A 17,042-nucleotide genomic window follows, 5' to 3' on the forward strand; every position below is an offset into this window, starting at 1 on the left:
TAAGGTAATATCCCTGCAGAAAAGTCACAGAAAGTAATTTTAGTCTAACCACTTTTGAGGGGTTTTTGTTTATTTAAGAAAACATTTACACCTACTAGAGAACGGACTTGAGCATATGGGGAGGGGGAAGGGTAAGCTGTGACAAAGTGAGAGTGGCATGGACATATATACACTACCAAACGTAAAATAGATAGCTAGTGGGAAGCAGCCACATAGCACAAGGAGATCAGCTCGGTGCTTTGTGACCACCTAGAGGGGTGGGATAGGGAGGGTGGGAGGGAGGGAGACTCAAGAGGGAAGAGATATGGCAACATATGTATGTGTATAACTGATTCACTTTGTTATAAAGCAGAAACTAACACAGCATTGTAAAGCAATTATACTCCAATAAAGATGTTAAAAAAAAAGAAAACATTTACTTCAATCAAGGCACTGGGCTGGCCCTATGAATACAGGCAGGAGTAACCCTAGAGCTTACAGGGACTTATGGCAGAAAACAAGAATTAAGCCATGTGGTCCTGGAAGAAGAGAAGAGGGAGAGGCCAAGAAAGAGAGCTGGGATAAGGACTCCAGGACAAGGTGGGTCTAAAATCTTCTAGTCCAGATATGGGTTCATCCTCAGACAACCTGGGTTTATTTTCCTGGGGCTGGACAACATCCTCACAGAAAATGGGAGAGAGAAAAGAAGGGGGAGAGTAGGAGGCAGAAAAACAAATGACCAATTCCCGGCCTCGCACAATTAGACATTCTTTCTCTAGCTTGAATTTATCAGAACCTGTTTCAAGCCAAATTTTGCTAAGGAACTGGGTATGGAAAAAGAAAGAACCAACTAGATCCTAAAGATGCATAAGGGACCTGTCAGAGGCTGGGGTTAGAAGGCAGAGGAGATAGGTTCCCTAAAACCAAGTTCCAGGACTTTACAATTTGAGTCTGTTCCGAGGTAGGACCTCTGATCACTGGGCAAATCAGAGTCCTGGACTGCCCACTCAAAACCATCCTTACATTCATTATAATTATCTTGTTGAATAAATGAATTAAATCATTTCCATGAACTACCCCTCCCATCCCCACTATAGGTGTAAGAGGAGCCTAGTTAGGTAATATCTTTCATTGGATTCCCTTTCTACTCTTTGTCCCAAACACTTCCTCACCTGCTCATCAAAACCGATCTCCCCTTGGACTAGAGAAAGTCATCAACACCCTTTCCTCATCTGGAGAAGGTGAATAATACCAGCTCCTACCTACCCCAGAGACACAAAGGAAACTGTACACATGAAATCAATTTTACATTCTTCAAGACAGGCGGGGTGGGGGGTAAATTCCAAGAATTGCAATGATGTGCACAGCTACCTTAATTCTAAGAGGCCAGGTACGAAGATCACTCCAGAACAGCAAAGGCGCTTGTCAAGCCTTCAGATACATTCCCCAAATTAGCCAGCCCACCCACGAGTCAAGAGAAAATCAGTTTCCCCTGCCCTGGTAAGTAGACAAGCCAAGCCAAGCCGATTTCCTCCCCTGAAAACCATCCAGCATCCGTGTCCTCCAAACCCCACGGTCCTAGAGTCCCCGAGCTGAGCTATCCAGCCTCCGCGCCCTACTCGGCTCCTCCCCATCCCGTAGTGCCAAGAGCCAGGCAGCTCCCGCCACCCTAAAGGACTACAGCCCCCGGCATGCCCCGCGCTGCCGTCGGAGTCTCCCGACCACGCTTCTCCGCGTACCTAGGTCACGTGACTCGGGGAAGATGGCCGCGCTGACGGAGGAGGTCTTTGCAGCTCTCCAGAGCCTGCTGAAGGTAAATGAGAGGGGTGGGGACAGCGCGAGGCAGGCCTTTGTTTCCGAGACTTTGCACAGAGCAGGAATTGGGAATAAATGGACCCCGATTTGGAGCCACGACGCTGCCGCTGCCTCGCACTGTTACTCCTAGCAGGTCGTTGCGCTTTTCCGAGCTTTTTGAAAGTACGAACAAAATTAATACCACTTTGACAGGATAGTGGGGAAACAAGACAGTGGACCTGAAGGCGCTGTACAAATGTTCCCTGCTAATAGCTTCGGAGGCTGGCTTTCGGGGTTGGTGCGTTGGGGTGGTAATCTCTAGATCCGCGTTGCCAGTTCCCCATTTCATCCCGCAGCCCATCTGCGATCTCCAGTTCTCTCTGCGTCCGCCCCCTGAGTCAAGTGTGCGTTCTGTATTCTCCTGAGCCCTTGGTTTGTTTGTTTTTTTGCGGTACGCGGGCCTCTCACTGTTGTGGCCTCTCCCGTTGCAGAGCACAGGCTCCAGACGCACAGGCTCAGCAGCCATGGCTCACGGGCCCAGCCGCTCCGCGGCGTGTGGGATCTTCCCGGACCGGGGCACGAACCCGCGTCCCCTGAATCGGCAGGCGGACTCTCAACCACTGCGCCACCAGGGAAGCCCTCCTGGGTTTTTTTTATTTGCTGTGACCTGTGTGTGAGGGCCGAAACACTCTCCTGACAATCATTTGAAAAATTGTGAGGATGGAAGGGACGTACTTCATATGGCTTTGTAGGAGACTGGAATTTTTTGCTTAATTTATGATTTTCCCTATAGAAGAAGCGGCGGCTTTTTCGTCCTTAGTAGAACTTGTCACTAGATGACATTATGCATCTGGTTGCCTGTTGTCTGCCTTTCTCACAAGAACGTGAGATCCACGAGGGATCTTGTTTTTAAAAAAACTCCAGACGGGGCTTCCCTGGTGCTGCAGTGGTTGAGAATCCGCCTGACAATGCAGGGGACACGGGTTCGAGCTCTGGTCTTGGAAGATCCCACGTGCCGCGGAGCAACTGGGCCCGTGAGCCACAACTACTGAGCCTGCGCGTCTGGAGCCTGTGCTCCGCAACAAGAGAGGCCGTGACAATGAGAGGCCCGCGCACCGCGATGAAGAGTGGCCCCCGCTCGCCGCAACTAGAGAAAGCCCTCGCACAGAAACGAAGACCCAACACAACCAAAAATAAATTAATTAATTAAAAAAAAAATCCGGACGAAGAGGGTTGAGTTAATTACACTCAGCAGTTCATGGCACAGCATCATCATTGGTCCACGCAATGGTCCTTTTTGTTTTAACCGCCTCCCCAGTGTTCACTTGTATTCTCCAATCTCTACGGGCATCTACTCTGTTATTCACAAGTGTATGCGTAACAAGCGTATTCTCCACACCTGGCATACAGCATGTGCTCAATAAATAGCTGTTCTTTGAATTAATAAATGTAAAGCTGGGACTGGAAACCTAGAGCTCTCAACTCCCAACCCAGTGCCTTTTCACCCTTACTGTGGCTGCTCTACCCCCAACCTCCACCCCAATCCCTCTTCGTGCTATGGGCTTTTTTTCTTTAATACACTTATAAAAATTATTATTAATGTGTAACACACATACAAAAAAAGTGCACAGATTATAAGTGCACCGTTTAATGATTTATTACCACCACCACAGTCAAACAATGAAATGTTACCAGTACGGCAGAAGTCTCTCTGTTGTCCCTTTGTTATTTCCCTCACTCTGCTCCCAACAGTAACCACTATCTTTACTTCTAATATGTCAATTTAATATTGCTCACGTTTGAACTTCACATAAATGGAATAATAGGGCATATTTTTGTGTGTGCGTCTGGCTTCTTTTGTTTGCTATTATGTAGCAGTAGTTCATTTGCATTCCTATTGTCCTATGTACTTTCTTTTAAAAAAATTACATAAACTTTTAATTTTGAGATATAGGTTTACAGGCAGTTGCAATAAACAATACAGAAAGATCCCATTTATCCATTACTCAGTTTCCCCCAGTGGTAACATCTTGCAAAATTATAGTATGATATCACAACCAGGATATTGACATTGATAGTCAAGATTCAGAACATTTTTCATCACTACAGTGTTCTTCATGTTGCCCTTATATAGCCACACCCCCTTCCCCTCTGCCCTCACCCCTTTCGTAACCTCTGGTATTCACCAATTTGTTCTTCATTTCTGTAATTTTGGCATTTCAAGAATGTTATATAAGTGAGGGACTTCCCCAGTGGCGCAGTGGTTAAGAATCCGCCTGCCAATGCAGGGGGCACGGGTTCAATCCCTGGTCTGGGAAGATTCCACATGCTGCAGAGCACCTCAGCTCCTGCACCACAACTACTGAGCCTGCGCTCTAGAGCCCGCGAGCCACAACTCCTGAGCCCACGTACCACAACTACTGAAGCCCGTGCACCTAGAGCCCATGCTCCGCAACGAGAAGCCACCGCAATGAGAAACCCGTGCACCACAAGGAAGAGTAGACCCCGCTCCCCGCAACTAGAGAAAGTCCATGCACAGCAACGAAGACCCAACGCAGCCAAAAACAAAATAAATACTATAAAAAAATCAGTTGTTTCTATACACAAACAATGAAACATTCAGAAAAAAAAAACGTTATATAATTGAAATCATACAATATGTAACCTTTTGGGACTGGCTTTTTTCATTGAGCCCAATGTTATGTGTTTTAATAGTTCTTTCCTTTTTATTGCTAAGTAGTATTTTATGGTATGACATCTACATTGTTTCCAGTTTTTTGCTATTACAAATAAACCTGCTATAAACATTTGTATACAGATTTCTGTATGAACATAAGTCTTTATTTCTCTGAAATTAATGCCCAGGAGTACAGTTCTGGATCATTTGGTAGTTACATGTTTAGGGTTTTGTTGTTGTTTTTATGAAACTGCCAAACTGTTTTCCAGAGTGGCTGTACTACTTTAAATTCCCAACAGCAGTGCATGAACGGTCCAGTTTCTCCCCATCCTCGCCAGCATTTATTGGCATCACTATATTTTATTTGAGCTATTCTGATGGGTGTGTATTTATATCTCATTGTGGTTTTAATTCAAAGTTCCCTAATGGTTAATGATGTTGGACATCTTTTCGCGTGCTTTTTTACCATCTGTGTATCTTCTTCAGCAGAATACTGCTTTATGTCTTTTGCTCATATTCTAATTTCATTGTTTGCTTTTTTACTTTTGCATTTCTTTATATATTCTAGATAGTGGTCCTTTGTCAGATATGTGGTTTGCACGTATTCTTTCCTAGTATTTAACTGTCTTTTCATCCTTTTCACAAAGGAGTATTAATTTTCTAGGTCTGCTGTAACAAAGTACTACAGACTTAGTGGCTGACACAACAGAAATTTATTGTGTCCCAGTTCTGGAGGCCAGAAGTCTGAGATCAAGGTGTCAGCCAAGTTGGTTCCTTCTGAGGGCTTTTAGGGACAGATTGTTCTGTGCCTCTCTCCTAACTTCTGGTGGTTTCTGGTCATATTTAGTGTATCTTGGCTTGTAGATCTCTGCATTGATCTTCATATGAAGTTCTCCCTGTTTGCATTTTTGTATCTAAATTACCCCTTTTAATTAGGACATTGGTCATATTGGATTAGGGTCCACCCTATGACCTCATCTTCACTATTTATATCTGCAATAATCCTATTTCTAAATGAAATCACATTTTCAGATAGTGGGGGTTATGACTTTAATATATGACTTTTAGCGGGGACACAGTTCAACCCATAACAGGAGCTTTAGCAGAGCAAAACATGTTTTAATTTTGATGAAGTACCATTTTTCAAAAATTTTTCCTTTATGAATTGTGATTTTTTAATGAATTACGCTTTTGGTGTAAAGTTTAAGAACTCTTTGTGAAGCCATAGCTCTCCAAATTTTTCCCTATTTTTATCTAAAAGTTTTATAGTTTTATAGTTTACATTTGTATAACATTTTAAAAAATATTTATTTATTTTATTTTTGGCTGTGTTGGGTCTTCGTTGCTGCGCGCGGGCTTTCTCTAGTTGCGGCGAGTGGGGGCTACTCTTCGTTGCGGTGCGTGGGCTTCTCATTGCGGTGGCTTCTCTTGTTAAGGAGCGTGGGCTCTAGGCGCGCAGGCTTCAGTAGTTCTGGCTTGCAGGCTCTAGAGTGCAGGCTCAGTAGTTGTGGTGCACAGGCTTAGTTGCTCTGCGGCATGTGGGATCTTCCCAGACCAGGGCTCTAACCTGTGTCCCCTGCATTGGCAGGCGGATTCTTAACCACTGTGCCACCAGGGAAGCCCCTACATTTATATAACATTTAAGTCCATGATTGATTTTGCATTAATTTTGTATAAGGTGTGTGGAAAAGTTTGAGATTTTTTTTTTTTTTTTTTTTTGGCCTGTGAATGTCCCCTTGTTCCAATATCATTTGTTGAAAAGGGCTTTCTTTCCTCCATTGAATTGCTTTTGCAACTTTGTCAAGAATCAGTTGGGCATATTTACTGGGTCTACTTCAGGGTTCTTTAGTTTGTTCCATTGATCTATTTGTTTATCCCTCTGAGAATACCATACAGTCTTGATTATCGTAACTATATAATAAGTCTTGAAATCAGATAGATGGATTCCTCCTACTTCATTCTTTATCAAAATTGTTTTAGCTATTCTAGTTTCTTCGCCTTCCTTTATAAATTTTAGAATGATCTTGGATATATCTAAAAAAAAAACTTGCTGAGATTTTCATAGGAATTGGGTTAAATCTGTACATCATTTAGGAGCAAATTGACGTCTTAATGTGTTGGATCATCCAATCCATTATCATAATGTGTCACCCCATTGATTTAGATCCTTGATTTCTTTTATCTGTATTGTATAATTTTCAGTATACAAGTACTGTACATGTTTTGTTAGATTTATATGTAAGTATTTCTCTCTTTTTTGGGGGGCAATTGCAAATGATATTGTACTTTTAATTCCAGTGTCCACATGTTCATTGCTAGTGTGTAGAAATACATCTGATTTTTAGTAGGTGTGCCTTGGAACTGCAACTGCTGAACTCACTTATTCTAATAATTTTTTTGTACATTTCTTGGGACTTTCTCATAGACAGTCATGTCCCTGCAAATAGGGACAGTTTTATTTCTTCCTTTCTGATCTGCAGACCTTTTATTTCTTTCTCTTGCCTTATTTCAGTGGCTAGAATTTTCAGCACAATGTGGAATAACAGTGGTGAGAGCCCACATCCTTGCCTTGTTCCCAACTTTAGTCTTTCATCATTAAGTATGTTTTCTCTAGGTTTTTTGGTAGATGCTCTATGTCAAGTTATGGAAGTTCCCCTCAATTCCTAATTTTATGAGAGTTTTCATCAAGAATGGAAGTTGAATTTTGTCAGCTGCTCTTTCTGCATTGATTGATATCCAATGATTTTCTCCTTGAGCCTGGTAATATGGTGGATCACATAGATTTTCAAATACTGAGCTGGCCTAGCATCCCTGGAATAAATTCCACCTAGTTATAGTGAAAAATCCTTTTTATATATTGCTGAATTCTGTTAGTTAGTATGTTGTTAAGGATCTTTGCATCTATTTTTATGAGGGACATTGGTCTGTAGTTTTTTTGTTTTGTTTTATACAGTCTCTGATTTTGGTATCAGGGTAATCCTAGTTTTGTGAAATGAATTGGGAAGTGTTTCCTCCTTTTCTGTTTTCTAGAAGAGATTGTGTAGAATTAGTTAATTCTTTCTTTAAATGTGTGTTAAATTCTCCGGTGAAACCATCTGGGTCTGGTGATTTCTTTTCTGGGGGTTTTAAAATTACAAATTCAATTTCCTTAACAGTTATAGCACTGCTCACGTTTTCAGTTTTATATTGGGAGAGTTATGGTAGTTTGTGTTTTTTGAGAAATTGATCCATTTCATTTAAACTGTCACATTTGTGTGTATAGAGTTGCTTGTAGTTATTCTCTTATTTTCTTTTTGAAATCTTCAGGGTCTGTAGTGATATGCCCTGCTTCATTCCTGATATTGGTAATTTGTGTCTCCTTTCTTTTTAATTTTGTCAGTCTTGCTAAAAGTTTGTTAATTTTATTGATATTTTCGAAGAACTAGTTCTTTGTCCCATTGATTTCTCCTTTTTTATGTTTTCAATTTCTTTGGTGTCTGCTCTTTGTTGTTTCCTTCCTTATTCCTTTGGGTTTATTATGCTCTTGTTTTTCTAGGTTCTTGAGATGAGGACTTAGATTATTTATTTGAGACTTTCCCTCTTTTCTAATATATGCATTTAATGCTGTAAACTTCCCTCTCAGCACCATCTTGGCTGTATTCCCAAAATTTTGGTGTTGTTTTTCATTTTCATTCATTCAGTGTAATTTTTTTAACTTTCCTTTTAATCTGTGGATTATTTAGAAATGTGTTGTTTAAGTTTCCAAATGTTTGGACATGTTCTTGTTATCTTATTGGTTTCTAATGTGATTCCATTGTGATCACTGAGAACACACTCTGTATGATTTAGTTCTTTTAAGTTTGTTAAGGTTTGTTTTCTGGCTCAGAATATCATCTATCTCGGCACGTGTTCAGTGAGCTTTTGAAAAGAGTGTGTATTCTGTTGTTACTGGGTAGAGTTCCATTAATATCCATTAGATTGATTGATGGTGTTGTGGAGTTCTTCTGTGTCCTTGTTGAATCCTGTCTAGTTGTTCTATCCGTTGTGGAAAGAGGGGTGATGAAGACTCCAACTGTATTTCTAGATTTGTCCATTTCTCCTTTCAGTTCTGTCTGTTTTTGCTTCACATATTTTGCAGCTCTCTTGCTGAGGGCATGCACATTCAGGATGTCTTCTGGTCAACAGAACCTCTTACTATTATGTAATGTCCCTCTCTGTCTCTGGTAATTTTCTCTGCTGTGAAGTCTACTTTATCTGATATGAATGTAGCCACTCTTGCTTTCCTGATTAATGTTTGCATGATCTTTTTCCATTCTTTTCCTTTTAATCTGTCTCTATCATTATATTTGAAGGGAGTTTCTTGTAGATAGCGTTTAACTGAGTCATATTTTTTAATCCACTGAGCCAATTTCTGTCTTTTTTTTTTTTTTTTTTGCGGTACACGGGCCTCTCTGTTGTGGCCTCTTCTGTTGTGGAGCACAGGCTCCGGACGCACAGGCTCAGCGGCCATGGCTCACGGGCACAGCCGCTCCATGGCACGTGGGATCTTCCCGGACCGGGGCACGAACCCATGTCCCCTGCATCGGCAGGCGGACTCTCAACCACTGCGCCACCAGGGAAGCCCCAATTTCTGTCTTTTAATTGGTATATTTAGACCACTTACAGCCAATGTAATTATTGAAATATTAGAACTTAAGTTTGCCATTTTATTTTTTGTTTTCTATTTGTTCTTTTATTTATTTTTTGTTTCTTTACTTTTACTGCCTTCCTGTGGGTTATTTGATCAATTGAACATTTTTTTGGAATTCCATTTTGATTTATCTGTAGTGTTTTAAAATCATTTCTCTTTATAACTCTTATAGTGGTTGTTCAACTTATTACATTTATTTACTATAACATCACAATCTCAGTGACATATCAGTGTCATCATTTTACCAGTTAGAGTGAAGTCATCCCTTTGTAGTCCTATCCTTATTTATAATATAATTGTCTTCAATATTTCCTCTATATACATGTACAGCCACATCGGCCAGTGGCTCTTCTCTTTGTTCATATATCCCAGACTTCGAGCTGAAGAAGAGGGCCACCCAGAACGACAGTGGGTGAAAGCAAACAAACTCCGACAAATACTTGCTCTCTCTGGCCAAAGACCAAGAAAGGGGCGGCTTAGGAAGACAGAAAACTTTTAGACAGTCACTGCTCAACTCCACCCAAACACCACTGAAAACACTGTGGCCCCGCTCCACTGTACGGCAACGAAGTCTGAGAGGGAACACCCCCATCGGGGCAGAGGAGGCCAAGTAGGGAGCTGGACCGCCATCCCCACGAGCTGGTAACAAGTTTCACCACCCCACGGTACTGGTGGAAACTACTGGAGCCAGAACTTCCATCCCTGCCCAGTAGCTACAGGGAACCCCTCCTTTTGGGTGTGAGCGGGAGCCAAGTCGGGGAGCTGGACTTCTGTCTCCATTTGGTCGTGATGAAGCCACAACCCCCAGCCCCACCGAGCTCGCCCTGCCTCCTGAGCAGCGTCAGAGAAAGCCAGCTAAAATAGAAGATTTAAATAAGTTCCAGAGGCTCAGAACGTAATATGGCCACGTCATTCCTTTGTCATGAGGTCCGTAGCAGGTCTGTCTTCTCTTCTCCCCTTTCAGAGTCGTCTTACATTTGTATTGTATAAAGTGCCCAGGGAATGTCGTTGTGTTTAGCAGGAAAAAGAGGGAAAAGTGCATCTGTGTCATCTTCCCAGAAATGGAAGTGTCCTGTGCACCTCTTAGGTGTCACACCATGACGGAGACAGTATTACGTTCTAAAAAAAAATGTATTTTCAGAGTCTGAGTTTGTTGCTTGTTTTGTTTTTTTCCATCTGTGAATTTACAGGCCTCCTCGAAAGATGTTGTCAGACAGCTGTGCCAAGAGAGCTTTTCCAGTTCAGCCCTTGGCTCGAGAAAGCTCTTGGCTGTTACATGTTCCAGCTTGTCTGTGGCCCAGGAGGAGGCAGAACAAGTAAGTGGGGTCAGAAGTGAGCTCTGGCCGCTGGCTGCTCGGCTCCTTAGTCTCTTCCTTGACTTCCCAGTTGTTGCCGCGTCCAAGGGAATCTTTCCCCTGAAGTGTCTGTTGACATTATAGCAAACTTAAAATAGATGCTTTTTTCCTTTTTAATGTTAGTGACCTTAAAAGCCATTGTCTCTGAACCTTCACTTCCTTATGATAAGTGAGGCGTGGATGGGAAAAGTATACCCAGAATCGGAGCTCCTGACCATTTCCTTTTCAGACTTGTCACCTAGACAGCATGGACAAAAGCCAACCGTGCTATGATTTTCTTTCCCAACCTGTAACTTGATAATGCTGATGAATTGCTGGCTGGATAGCTTAGGCAGACTTCTCAGGGATGGTGGGGCAGAAGCTCTGAGGCCTGAGTATGATTCGGGAGGATGGACTGCTGGGCCTCCCCTGATCTCAGGTGGCCAAGAGGACAAGGATGGTTATGCAGCACTCACAGCCTTATCTTTCCATGGCAACTGTGTTTCCAAAACAGTAATTCATCCAAGCAGACCTACGCTGTTGTTGTTATTTTTTAATCTGGAGCTTGGCTCGTTGAAGTGAGAGGCAGCACGGTTACGAAAGTGAGTTGGAGTCTTAGTTTGGGTTCCTCAAAAGTAGACGCCGAGGCAGCGACTTGGCTGCTGGTAGTTACTTGGGAGGTGATTCCAGAAAGCACAAAGGAGGGAGTGAGGAAAGTCAGGCCGGGAAGAGAGACAAGCCAGGAGAAGGATATGTTAGGGAGCGGTCAGTGCTGCGGGGTCTGCAGTTGGGATCCTGTAAGAAACCACGTGGATACATGCCCCAGCACTGTCACCCTGGAAGGCAGGGAGGGTGGGGCGTTTATCCACTCACTCCCACCCTTCACCAGTAGAGGCTTAACTGTCCCCTCGCCTCTGGGTTGTGCTTTTCCGAGCTGAGCAACCTCCCATGGCATCTGGGAAAGTCCTAAAGCGGAGAAGGTTACCTCCAGAGAGTCCTGCTCTCTTCCGCTGAGCAGCAGATTCACTTGGAAGGACACAGGGTAGAATCCAGCGTCCTAGCGGGGCAGCGCCAGGCATTCCTTCCACAGGGAGGTCCGCACAGCCGGCCTGGAGCTGTTTGTTTGCCTGCCTCGCCCCACCAGGTGACAGCCTAGGGGCAAGGACGTGACAGTCCAGCCAGCCTGGATGAGAAGCCCCAACTCCCCAGGAGCCAGTACCTCTGGCAGCAATTCAGTAAGCACGGCTTTGGGTGCTGGCACAGGCCACGCAGCCATACTCGGGGAAGCCCAAGCCGCGGGCCCTGGTGTTTCTGCAGCCCTCGCGGTCCAGAGGCAGGGGACTGGTGCAGCGTTGTCTAGTAACACCGCTGGCTTTCTGCTTCTCTCACATTAAGAGGGGAACAGGCTAGAAAGTTAGCTTAAGGTCAGAGTCCGTGCACAAGGAAGGGGATTTTGCCCATAAGCAGAGACTTTCTGGCAGGTTGGCAGCATCCTCGGTCAGACAGCTACATGTCTTCTAAGCAACAGGTGAGCTTGGAGGTGGGCTGAGGCACGTGAGCATCAGCATCTGCACCAGGGGCCTCTGGACTCCTGGGATTCAGTTGGAATGACGGTGGCGGTTTGTGGCAGGCCCTCTTCCCAGCAGGGGAGATAGAGCCCTGTCCCCTGTCCCCCTGCCCCTCACCACCCAGGGCTCCCCGTCTATCCTGCAGCTGCTCCAGGCTCTGCACCGCCTCACCAGGCTAGTGGTGTTCCGTGACCTGTCCTCCGCCGAGGCGATTCTGGCACTCTTTCCTGAAAATTTCCACCAAAACCTCAAAAACCTGCTGACAAAAATCATCCTAGAACACCTGTAAGTGCTTATTTCTTGGGAGTTTCTTGCAATGCTTGTATTTTTTATTCCTGTTCTGGAAAAAAATATGCTTATTCTTGAAAAGCAAGCACAGGTAAGCAAAAAGAAGGAAACCATAATCCCACCGCCCAGAGAGTTAATTCCTTAATGGGAAACCTTTTAAGACTGGTTTATTTTTTCCATTTACACATACAGGGTTGGTTTTGCTTTTGTTTTTAACACAATGGGATCATGCCGTTTTATAACTTGCTTGTTTTCATTTAATAGTATTAACATTAATGATATTTCAGGTCGATAAATATTTACCTTCAATATCATTCTTAATGGGTAAATATATTCCATTACATGAAGAAATTATGTGTAATTTAGTTAATAAATTCCTTAGGGTTGGACATTTAGGCTATTGGCAGTTTTCACTGCAGTGAACAATTTATTGTGGAACCTTTGCCCACATTGTGCTTCATTATTTCCTTACTGGTAAATGGTGGTCCTGAGGCTTTGGCTTTTTATTATCAAGTCTGCCATCGGAAAGATCGCGCCAGCTACTCCTCCACCAGTAGGACATTGATGTGCCGCTCTCCCCACACCATTGCCAGCACTGAGGGTGTTTTGTTTTGTTTTTTTACTTTTTATTCCCAGTTTCACAAATGGCAAAAGGTACCTCATTTCAGTTTATATATCTTTGATACTAGTGATGTCAAATATCTTTTTCATGTTATTGGTCATTTTTATTCTTTTGTGAATTTTCTGTACATTTTCTAGCTGGGCAAATCCTCTTAGATACATACAATTTAAGCAGAACTGATTAACTGCTGGTTAGCAGCAGGCTTGAAGAGACCTCTCTGATAGTAATAACTGATAATGCTTACTTCCCAAGGGTTGTGTTGTTTATTTAGAAACTTTCTCTTGCGTGACCACAGTTTACTCTGACTCTGCTCGGCATCTTACTATGGCGTGATTTGTGTAGCATCAGACACGTCTGTTTAGATGTGTTTTGCGTAAGATGACATACTTTGCGTAGTAGATGCTCAGTAAAAAGAGGATAAGTTGACCTTTTCTGTTTTGTCTCTGAGAACAATAGCACAGTTACAGTGCATTTAGCCTTTTCTTGCTTTTCCTAAGCCATGAAAACTAACAGCACCTACGGCCGTAACATCACTCAGTTTTGTAAAACAAGCAAACAAAAAACTGCTCCTTGGAGGGAGGCGTTTCTGTGGTCCTTTCCTGTTAGGAGGTGATTGTAGGTTTTAAGATCACAGAACGAGCAGAGGCCCAGGCCCATGGGCTCATTATCAGAAGACTCAGTTCGCATCCCTTTTCCATGATATTTTTCTTATCTTTCCCTCTTAAACAGATCTACTTGGAGAGCTGAAGCCCAAACAAATCAGAGTGAGTACCAAGAAACCTGCCTCTTCCTCCTTCCCCCTCCTCCCCAGCCCCAGCCCTAAATCTACCAGAGTTTTTAACTAAAGTCAAAGTGAATTAACCTAATCCCAAACTGAATAGTGTTTGTTATGTATTTCTTTTTAATTCCACTTTTTAATTCTTTTTCTGGTTATAAACCTAATATCATAGAGGCATGTTGTTAAAAAACAAACAGATATCCTAAGCAGAAAGTGAAGTACTTAAAATAACTATATTTCCATTGGAAAACAAATTAACCATCATTGAAATTAGTGTGAAAGATTGAATAAAAGTGGATGTTTGTTAAACAGTCACTAAACTCACTCTGATTCAGTCACAGTGCCCCAGACTCTGCCTGCATTAACTCATTTAGTCCTCCCAACAACCCTGTGAGCTAGGCTGAGATCATCCCCATTTTACAGGTGAGCAAACAGAGGCTCAGAGGTTAGACAGGTGGTAGAACACACATTTCAAGCCGAGTCTGTGTGCCTCTCAAACAAAAGCTCTCTCCGCTATTCTCAAAGCCACACACTTCCTAAAACTCCGGCCACAGCCTCTTGTTCTCCACCTGCGTCATTCCTCATTCTATCCGGACATCTGGAGGGTTGGGTGTTCAGGCAGAAGCCTGGAGGTGCTGACCACCACGAATCCGCACTAAGTGCAGGGGCCACGGTCAGTGGTAAGGAAGGCCCAGGGCTTGCTGTGGCATCTTGGGCCCTGTCTGTCTGTCTCCCTCAGAGGCTTGCTGTGTGGATCACATGCATTACCCATGTGCAGCCCTTGGAGCTGCCTGTCATCGAGGAAAGGCTTAGTAACGCAGGTGGCATGAGCACTGACCCGAGCTGTCCCCACACAGTCTCTCTGCCGCGCCTGGTCGACCTGGACTGGAGGGTGGACATCAAAACCTCCTCAGACAGCATCAGCCGCATGGCCGTCCCTACCTGCCTGCTCCAGATGAAGGTACATCCACTGTCATGCTCACTAGAGGGAAAGGAGGGGCAGCAGGGACTCGGCGCCCCTGCGGGCCAGCAAAAATGCCGGATTCCAAGTTTTAGGCTCTCCAACCCCATAAATAAAAAATATTTAGCACCCCCACAATGCAGTGTTTATTTAGAAAGTATATGTGTATTAACATAGTACAGTCATAATAAAACATATACCAAAACTGGAAATTTTAAAACAAGACAAACACAAAATATAAATTTACAAAATAATTTGCTGATACCTAAAGGTTGTCTTAGACACTTACAGGAAGGTTTGGCTTTAACAATAGAAGCATGCACTCAGATTTCCAATTGCCTTCTTGAGAATTTTGGTATACTTTTCCAAATTCTTGTCCAATCTTAGGAGGCTGTTGCTGTTTGTACTGTGCTGAACAAGGGCTCCTATTAGCAGTTGGAGAAGTATCAGTTCTTCATCTTATTGTTCACATTCTTCATTGGTGTTATCTTCACTTCACAATTATTTTCAGGAGTCTTTTTAAGCCACATACCCATTTCTGGGTTTGTTCAGTTAAAACTAGGTAGCATAATGCTGTATTTACTTAACTACCAGACACCCAGAAACTCAACAGCTGTAAGAAAATGAAAGAGCAAGGGTGCCTCTAACAACTAAGTTTTTAACTATTACTAAGGCTTACTTTAAAAAAAAAAAGATACAAATACATATAACTAGAGGTTGTAATATTTTTCCTGCTTCCCGGAGGATTCTTACGTACCCCTAGAGCCCACGGCCTAAAGCACCAGCATGAACCCAGGATGTTTCCGCACTCGAGTGCCCAGAGAGAGTTGGGGGCGGGAGGGTGAGTGAGCCTGGCTTCTCCGACCCCTGGCCGGAGCCCCTGAGACAGCTCCCTCCCTGTCCCCATTTGCTGAGTGACTCCAGGGCTGCGACTCTCTGTGATTCTGAGCAAAGAGCCTCTCTTCCGAGCTTCGCCAGGACGGGGTAGGGCCTGCAGGTCAAAGAGAGGCAGCTCTGACTTTGGGGCAGTGTTCTCTTTTCAGATCCAGGAAGATCCCAGTCTGTGTGGGGAGCAGCCCTCCATGTCAGCTGTCACAGTGGAGCTGAGTAAGGAGACCCTGGACACAATGTTAGACGGGCTGGGCCGCATCCGGGACCAGCTCTCCGCTGTGGCCAGCAAGTAACGCGGCCAACCGGCCCCCAGCACATGCCGTCCTCGCAGCAGGCAGCAGTGGGGACATGGGGGCTGCCATCCAGAAGGCGCGGTTGGACCAGGCAGGAGCAGCCAGGCCCCCACGCTGCTTTTTCCTCTTTCCAAAGTTGGAGCAGAAGCTGCTGATCTCCCGAGGCTCCTGTGTGGGACTTAATGACCCCTGTGGCAGCAGGAGGGAGCGTTTGCTTGGTCAGCCGCCTCCGCCTGGCTGATTGGAAAATTCAGGCCCAAATTGTGGCGCTCGTCTTAATAAGTTCCGTTCGCTCTGAGGAGCTCATTTCCAGCTCTGGAATGCACGCAGGGAGTCAGGTGGGTGACGCCAGCAGTTCTGCTTCTCTGTCAGAGAAGCCAGGTGGATCCCACGGGGCAGGGCACCCTCTGCGTGCCTGCCTGCCCTGAGTCCAGAGCCTTCCCGAGCACCCTCAGCCCTGCGGGACCACCTGGCAGCGTAGGAAGTCTGAAATGGGAGCTCATTTCCTTCTCATTGGAGCCAGAGGCCCCTTCCTTGATGTATTGCAGCCACTCAGGGTGAAGAAGTAGGAGTGATTGGAAATAAATAACAGTTCTAAGAACTTCCTGATTCCGGTCACGCTTCTGTAGCTTCTGTCCTTCGCCTGAGTCGTTTCCGTAGGCCAGTGCTGCCTCTCGTTTGTAAAGACGACCCCAGCATCCTCGTTCCTGGCTCAGCTCATCACCACGGGATGACCTGAAACCGGGCCTGTGGCCCGGCCCACCTTCCACGTATCCATCCATCACGTAGAGCAAAAGAAAGCATGGCTGACATCAGCAGGTGCTTGTCGTGAGAGCTGTGATGAAAGCGCTCTTCGAGGAGCGCTGTCACGGGCCTGACAAGTCCCGGGGGCTCCGTATAAGGTGTTCCCCCTTCCTTCTCCAGATCACCCAGTAGCAAGAGCCTGCCTGCTCTGAGCGCTTTGTTTTGGCGGCTTCTCAGGCGGTGTGTGTGGACGGGGTGGGAGGGTGGGTGGAGGAGGCAGGACTTCGGGTTAAGAGGATGCTCTTGAGCTCAGTTCCTGCCCACCCCAAGGCTTTTTTTGTTTTGTTTTAATTAAATGGGAATAATAATCATACCTACTCTACAGCGCTTTTGTGAAGATTAAGTGATATAATGTACCTAAAAGCACTTTGCACTGTTATGGCA

At 44.6% G+C, this 17,042-nt stretch overlaps 1 protein-coding gene across 5 annotated transcripts; it reads left to right on the forward strand.

Moving 5' to 3' along the window:
* Nucleotides 1-1,689: 1,689 nt before the first annotated feature.
* On the forward strand, nt 1,690-16,463 carry COMMD9 (COMM domain containing 9). 5 transcript variants are annotated; one of them, XM_082626281.1, is made up of 7 exons: nt 1,748-1,792; nt 9,492-10,046; nt 10,310-10,435; nt 12,146-12,306; nt 13,661-13,695; nt 14,567-14,670; nt 15,714-16,463. In XM_082626281.1, exons 2-7 carry the CDS (start codon nt 10,020-10,022, stop codon nt 15,852-15,854), a joined length of 594 nt encoding a protein of 197 aa, XP_082482407.1. In that variant the 5' UTR covers nt 1,748-1,792; nt 9,492-10,019; the 3' UTR covers nt 15,855-16,463. The 5 variants fall into 5 exon arrangements, with proteins under 5 accessions (XP_082482408.1, XP_082482405.1, XP_082482406.1 ...); XM_082626282.1 differs by lacking the exon at nt 9,492-10,046 and having other exon boundaries at nt 1,690-1,792; nt 15,700-16,463; XM_082626279.1 differs by lacking the exon at nt 9,492-10,046 and having other exon boundaries at nt 1,690-1,792.
* Nucleotides 16,464-17,042: the final 579 nt, after the last annotated feature.

This window comes from Mesoplodon mirus (assembly GCF_964341445.2).
Source record: "Mesoplodon mirus genome assembly, chromosome: 7".
NCBI classification, from domain to species: Eukaryota; Metazoa; Chordata; class Mammalia; order Artiodactyla; family Ziphiidae; genus Mesoplodon; species Mesoplodon mirus.

Coding starts and splice junctions, on each gene's coding strand:
- COMMD9 (XM_082626279.1), top strand. CDS start 1,742: ATGGCCGCGCTGACGGAGGAGGTCTTTGCAGCTCTCCAGAGCCTGCTG. Junction 10,436..12,145: donor CCCAGGAGGAGGCAGAACAA/GTAAGTGGGGTC, acceptor CTCACCACCCAG/GGCTCCCCGTCTATCCTGCA. Junction 13,696..14,566: donor TGAAGCCCAAACAAATCAGA/GTGAGTACCAAG, acceptor GTCCCCACACAG/TCTCTCTGCCGCGCCTGGTC.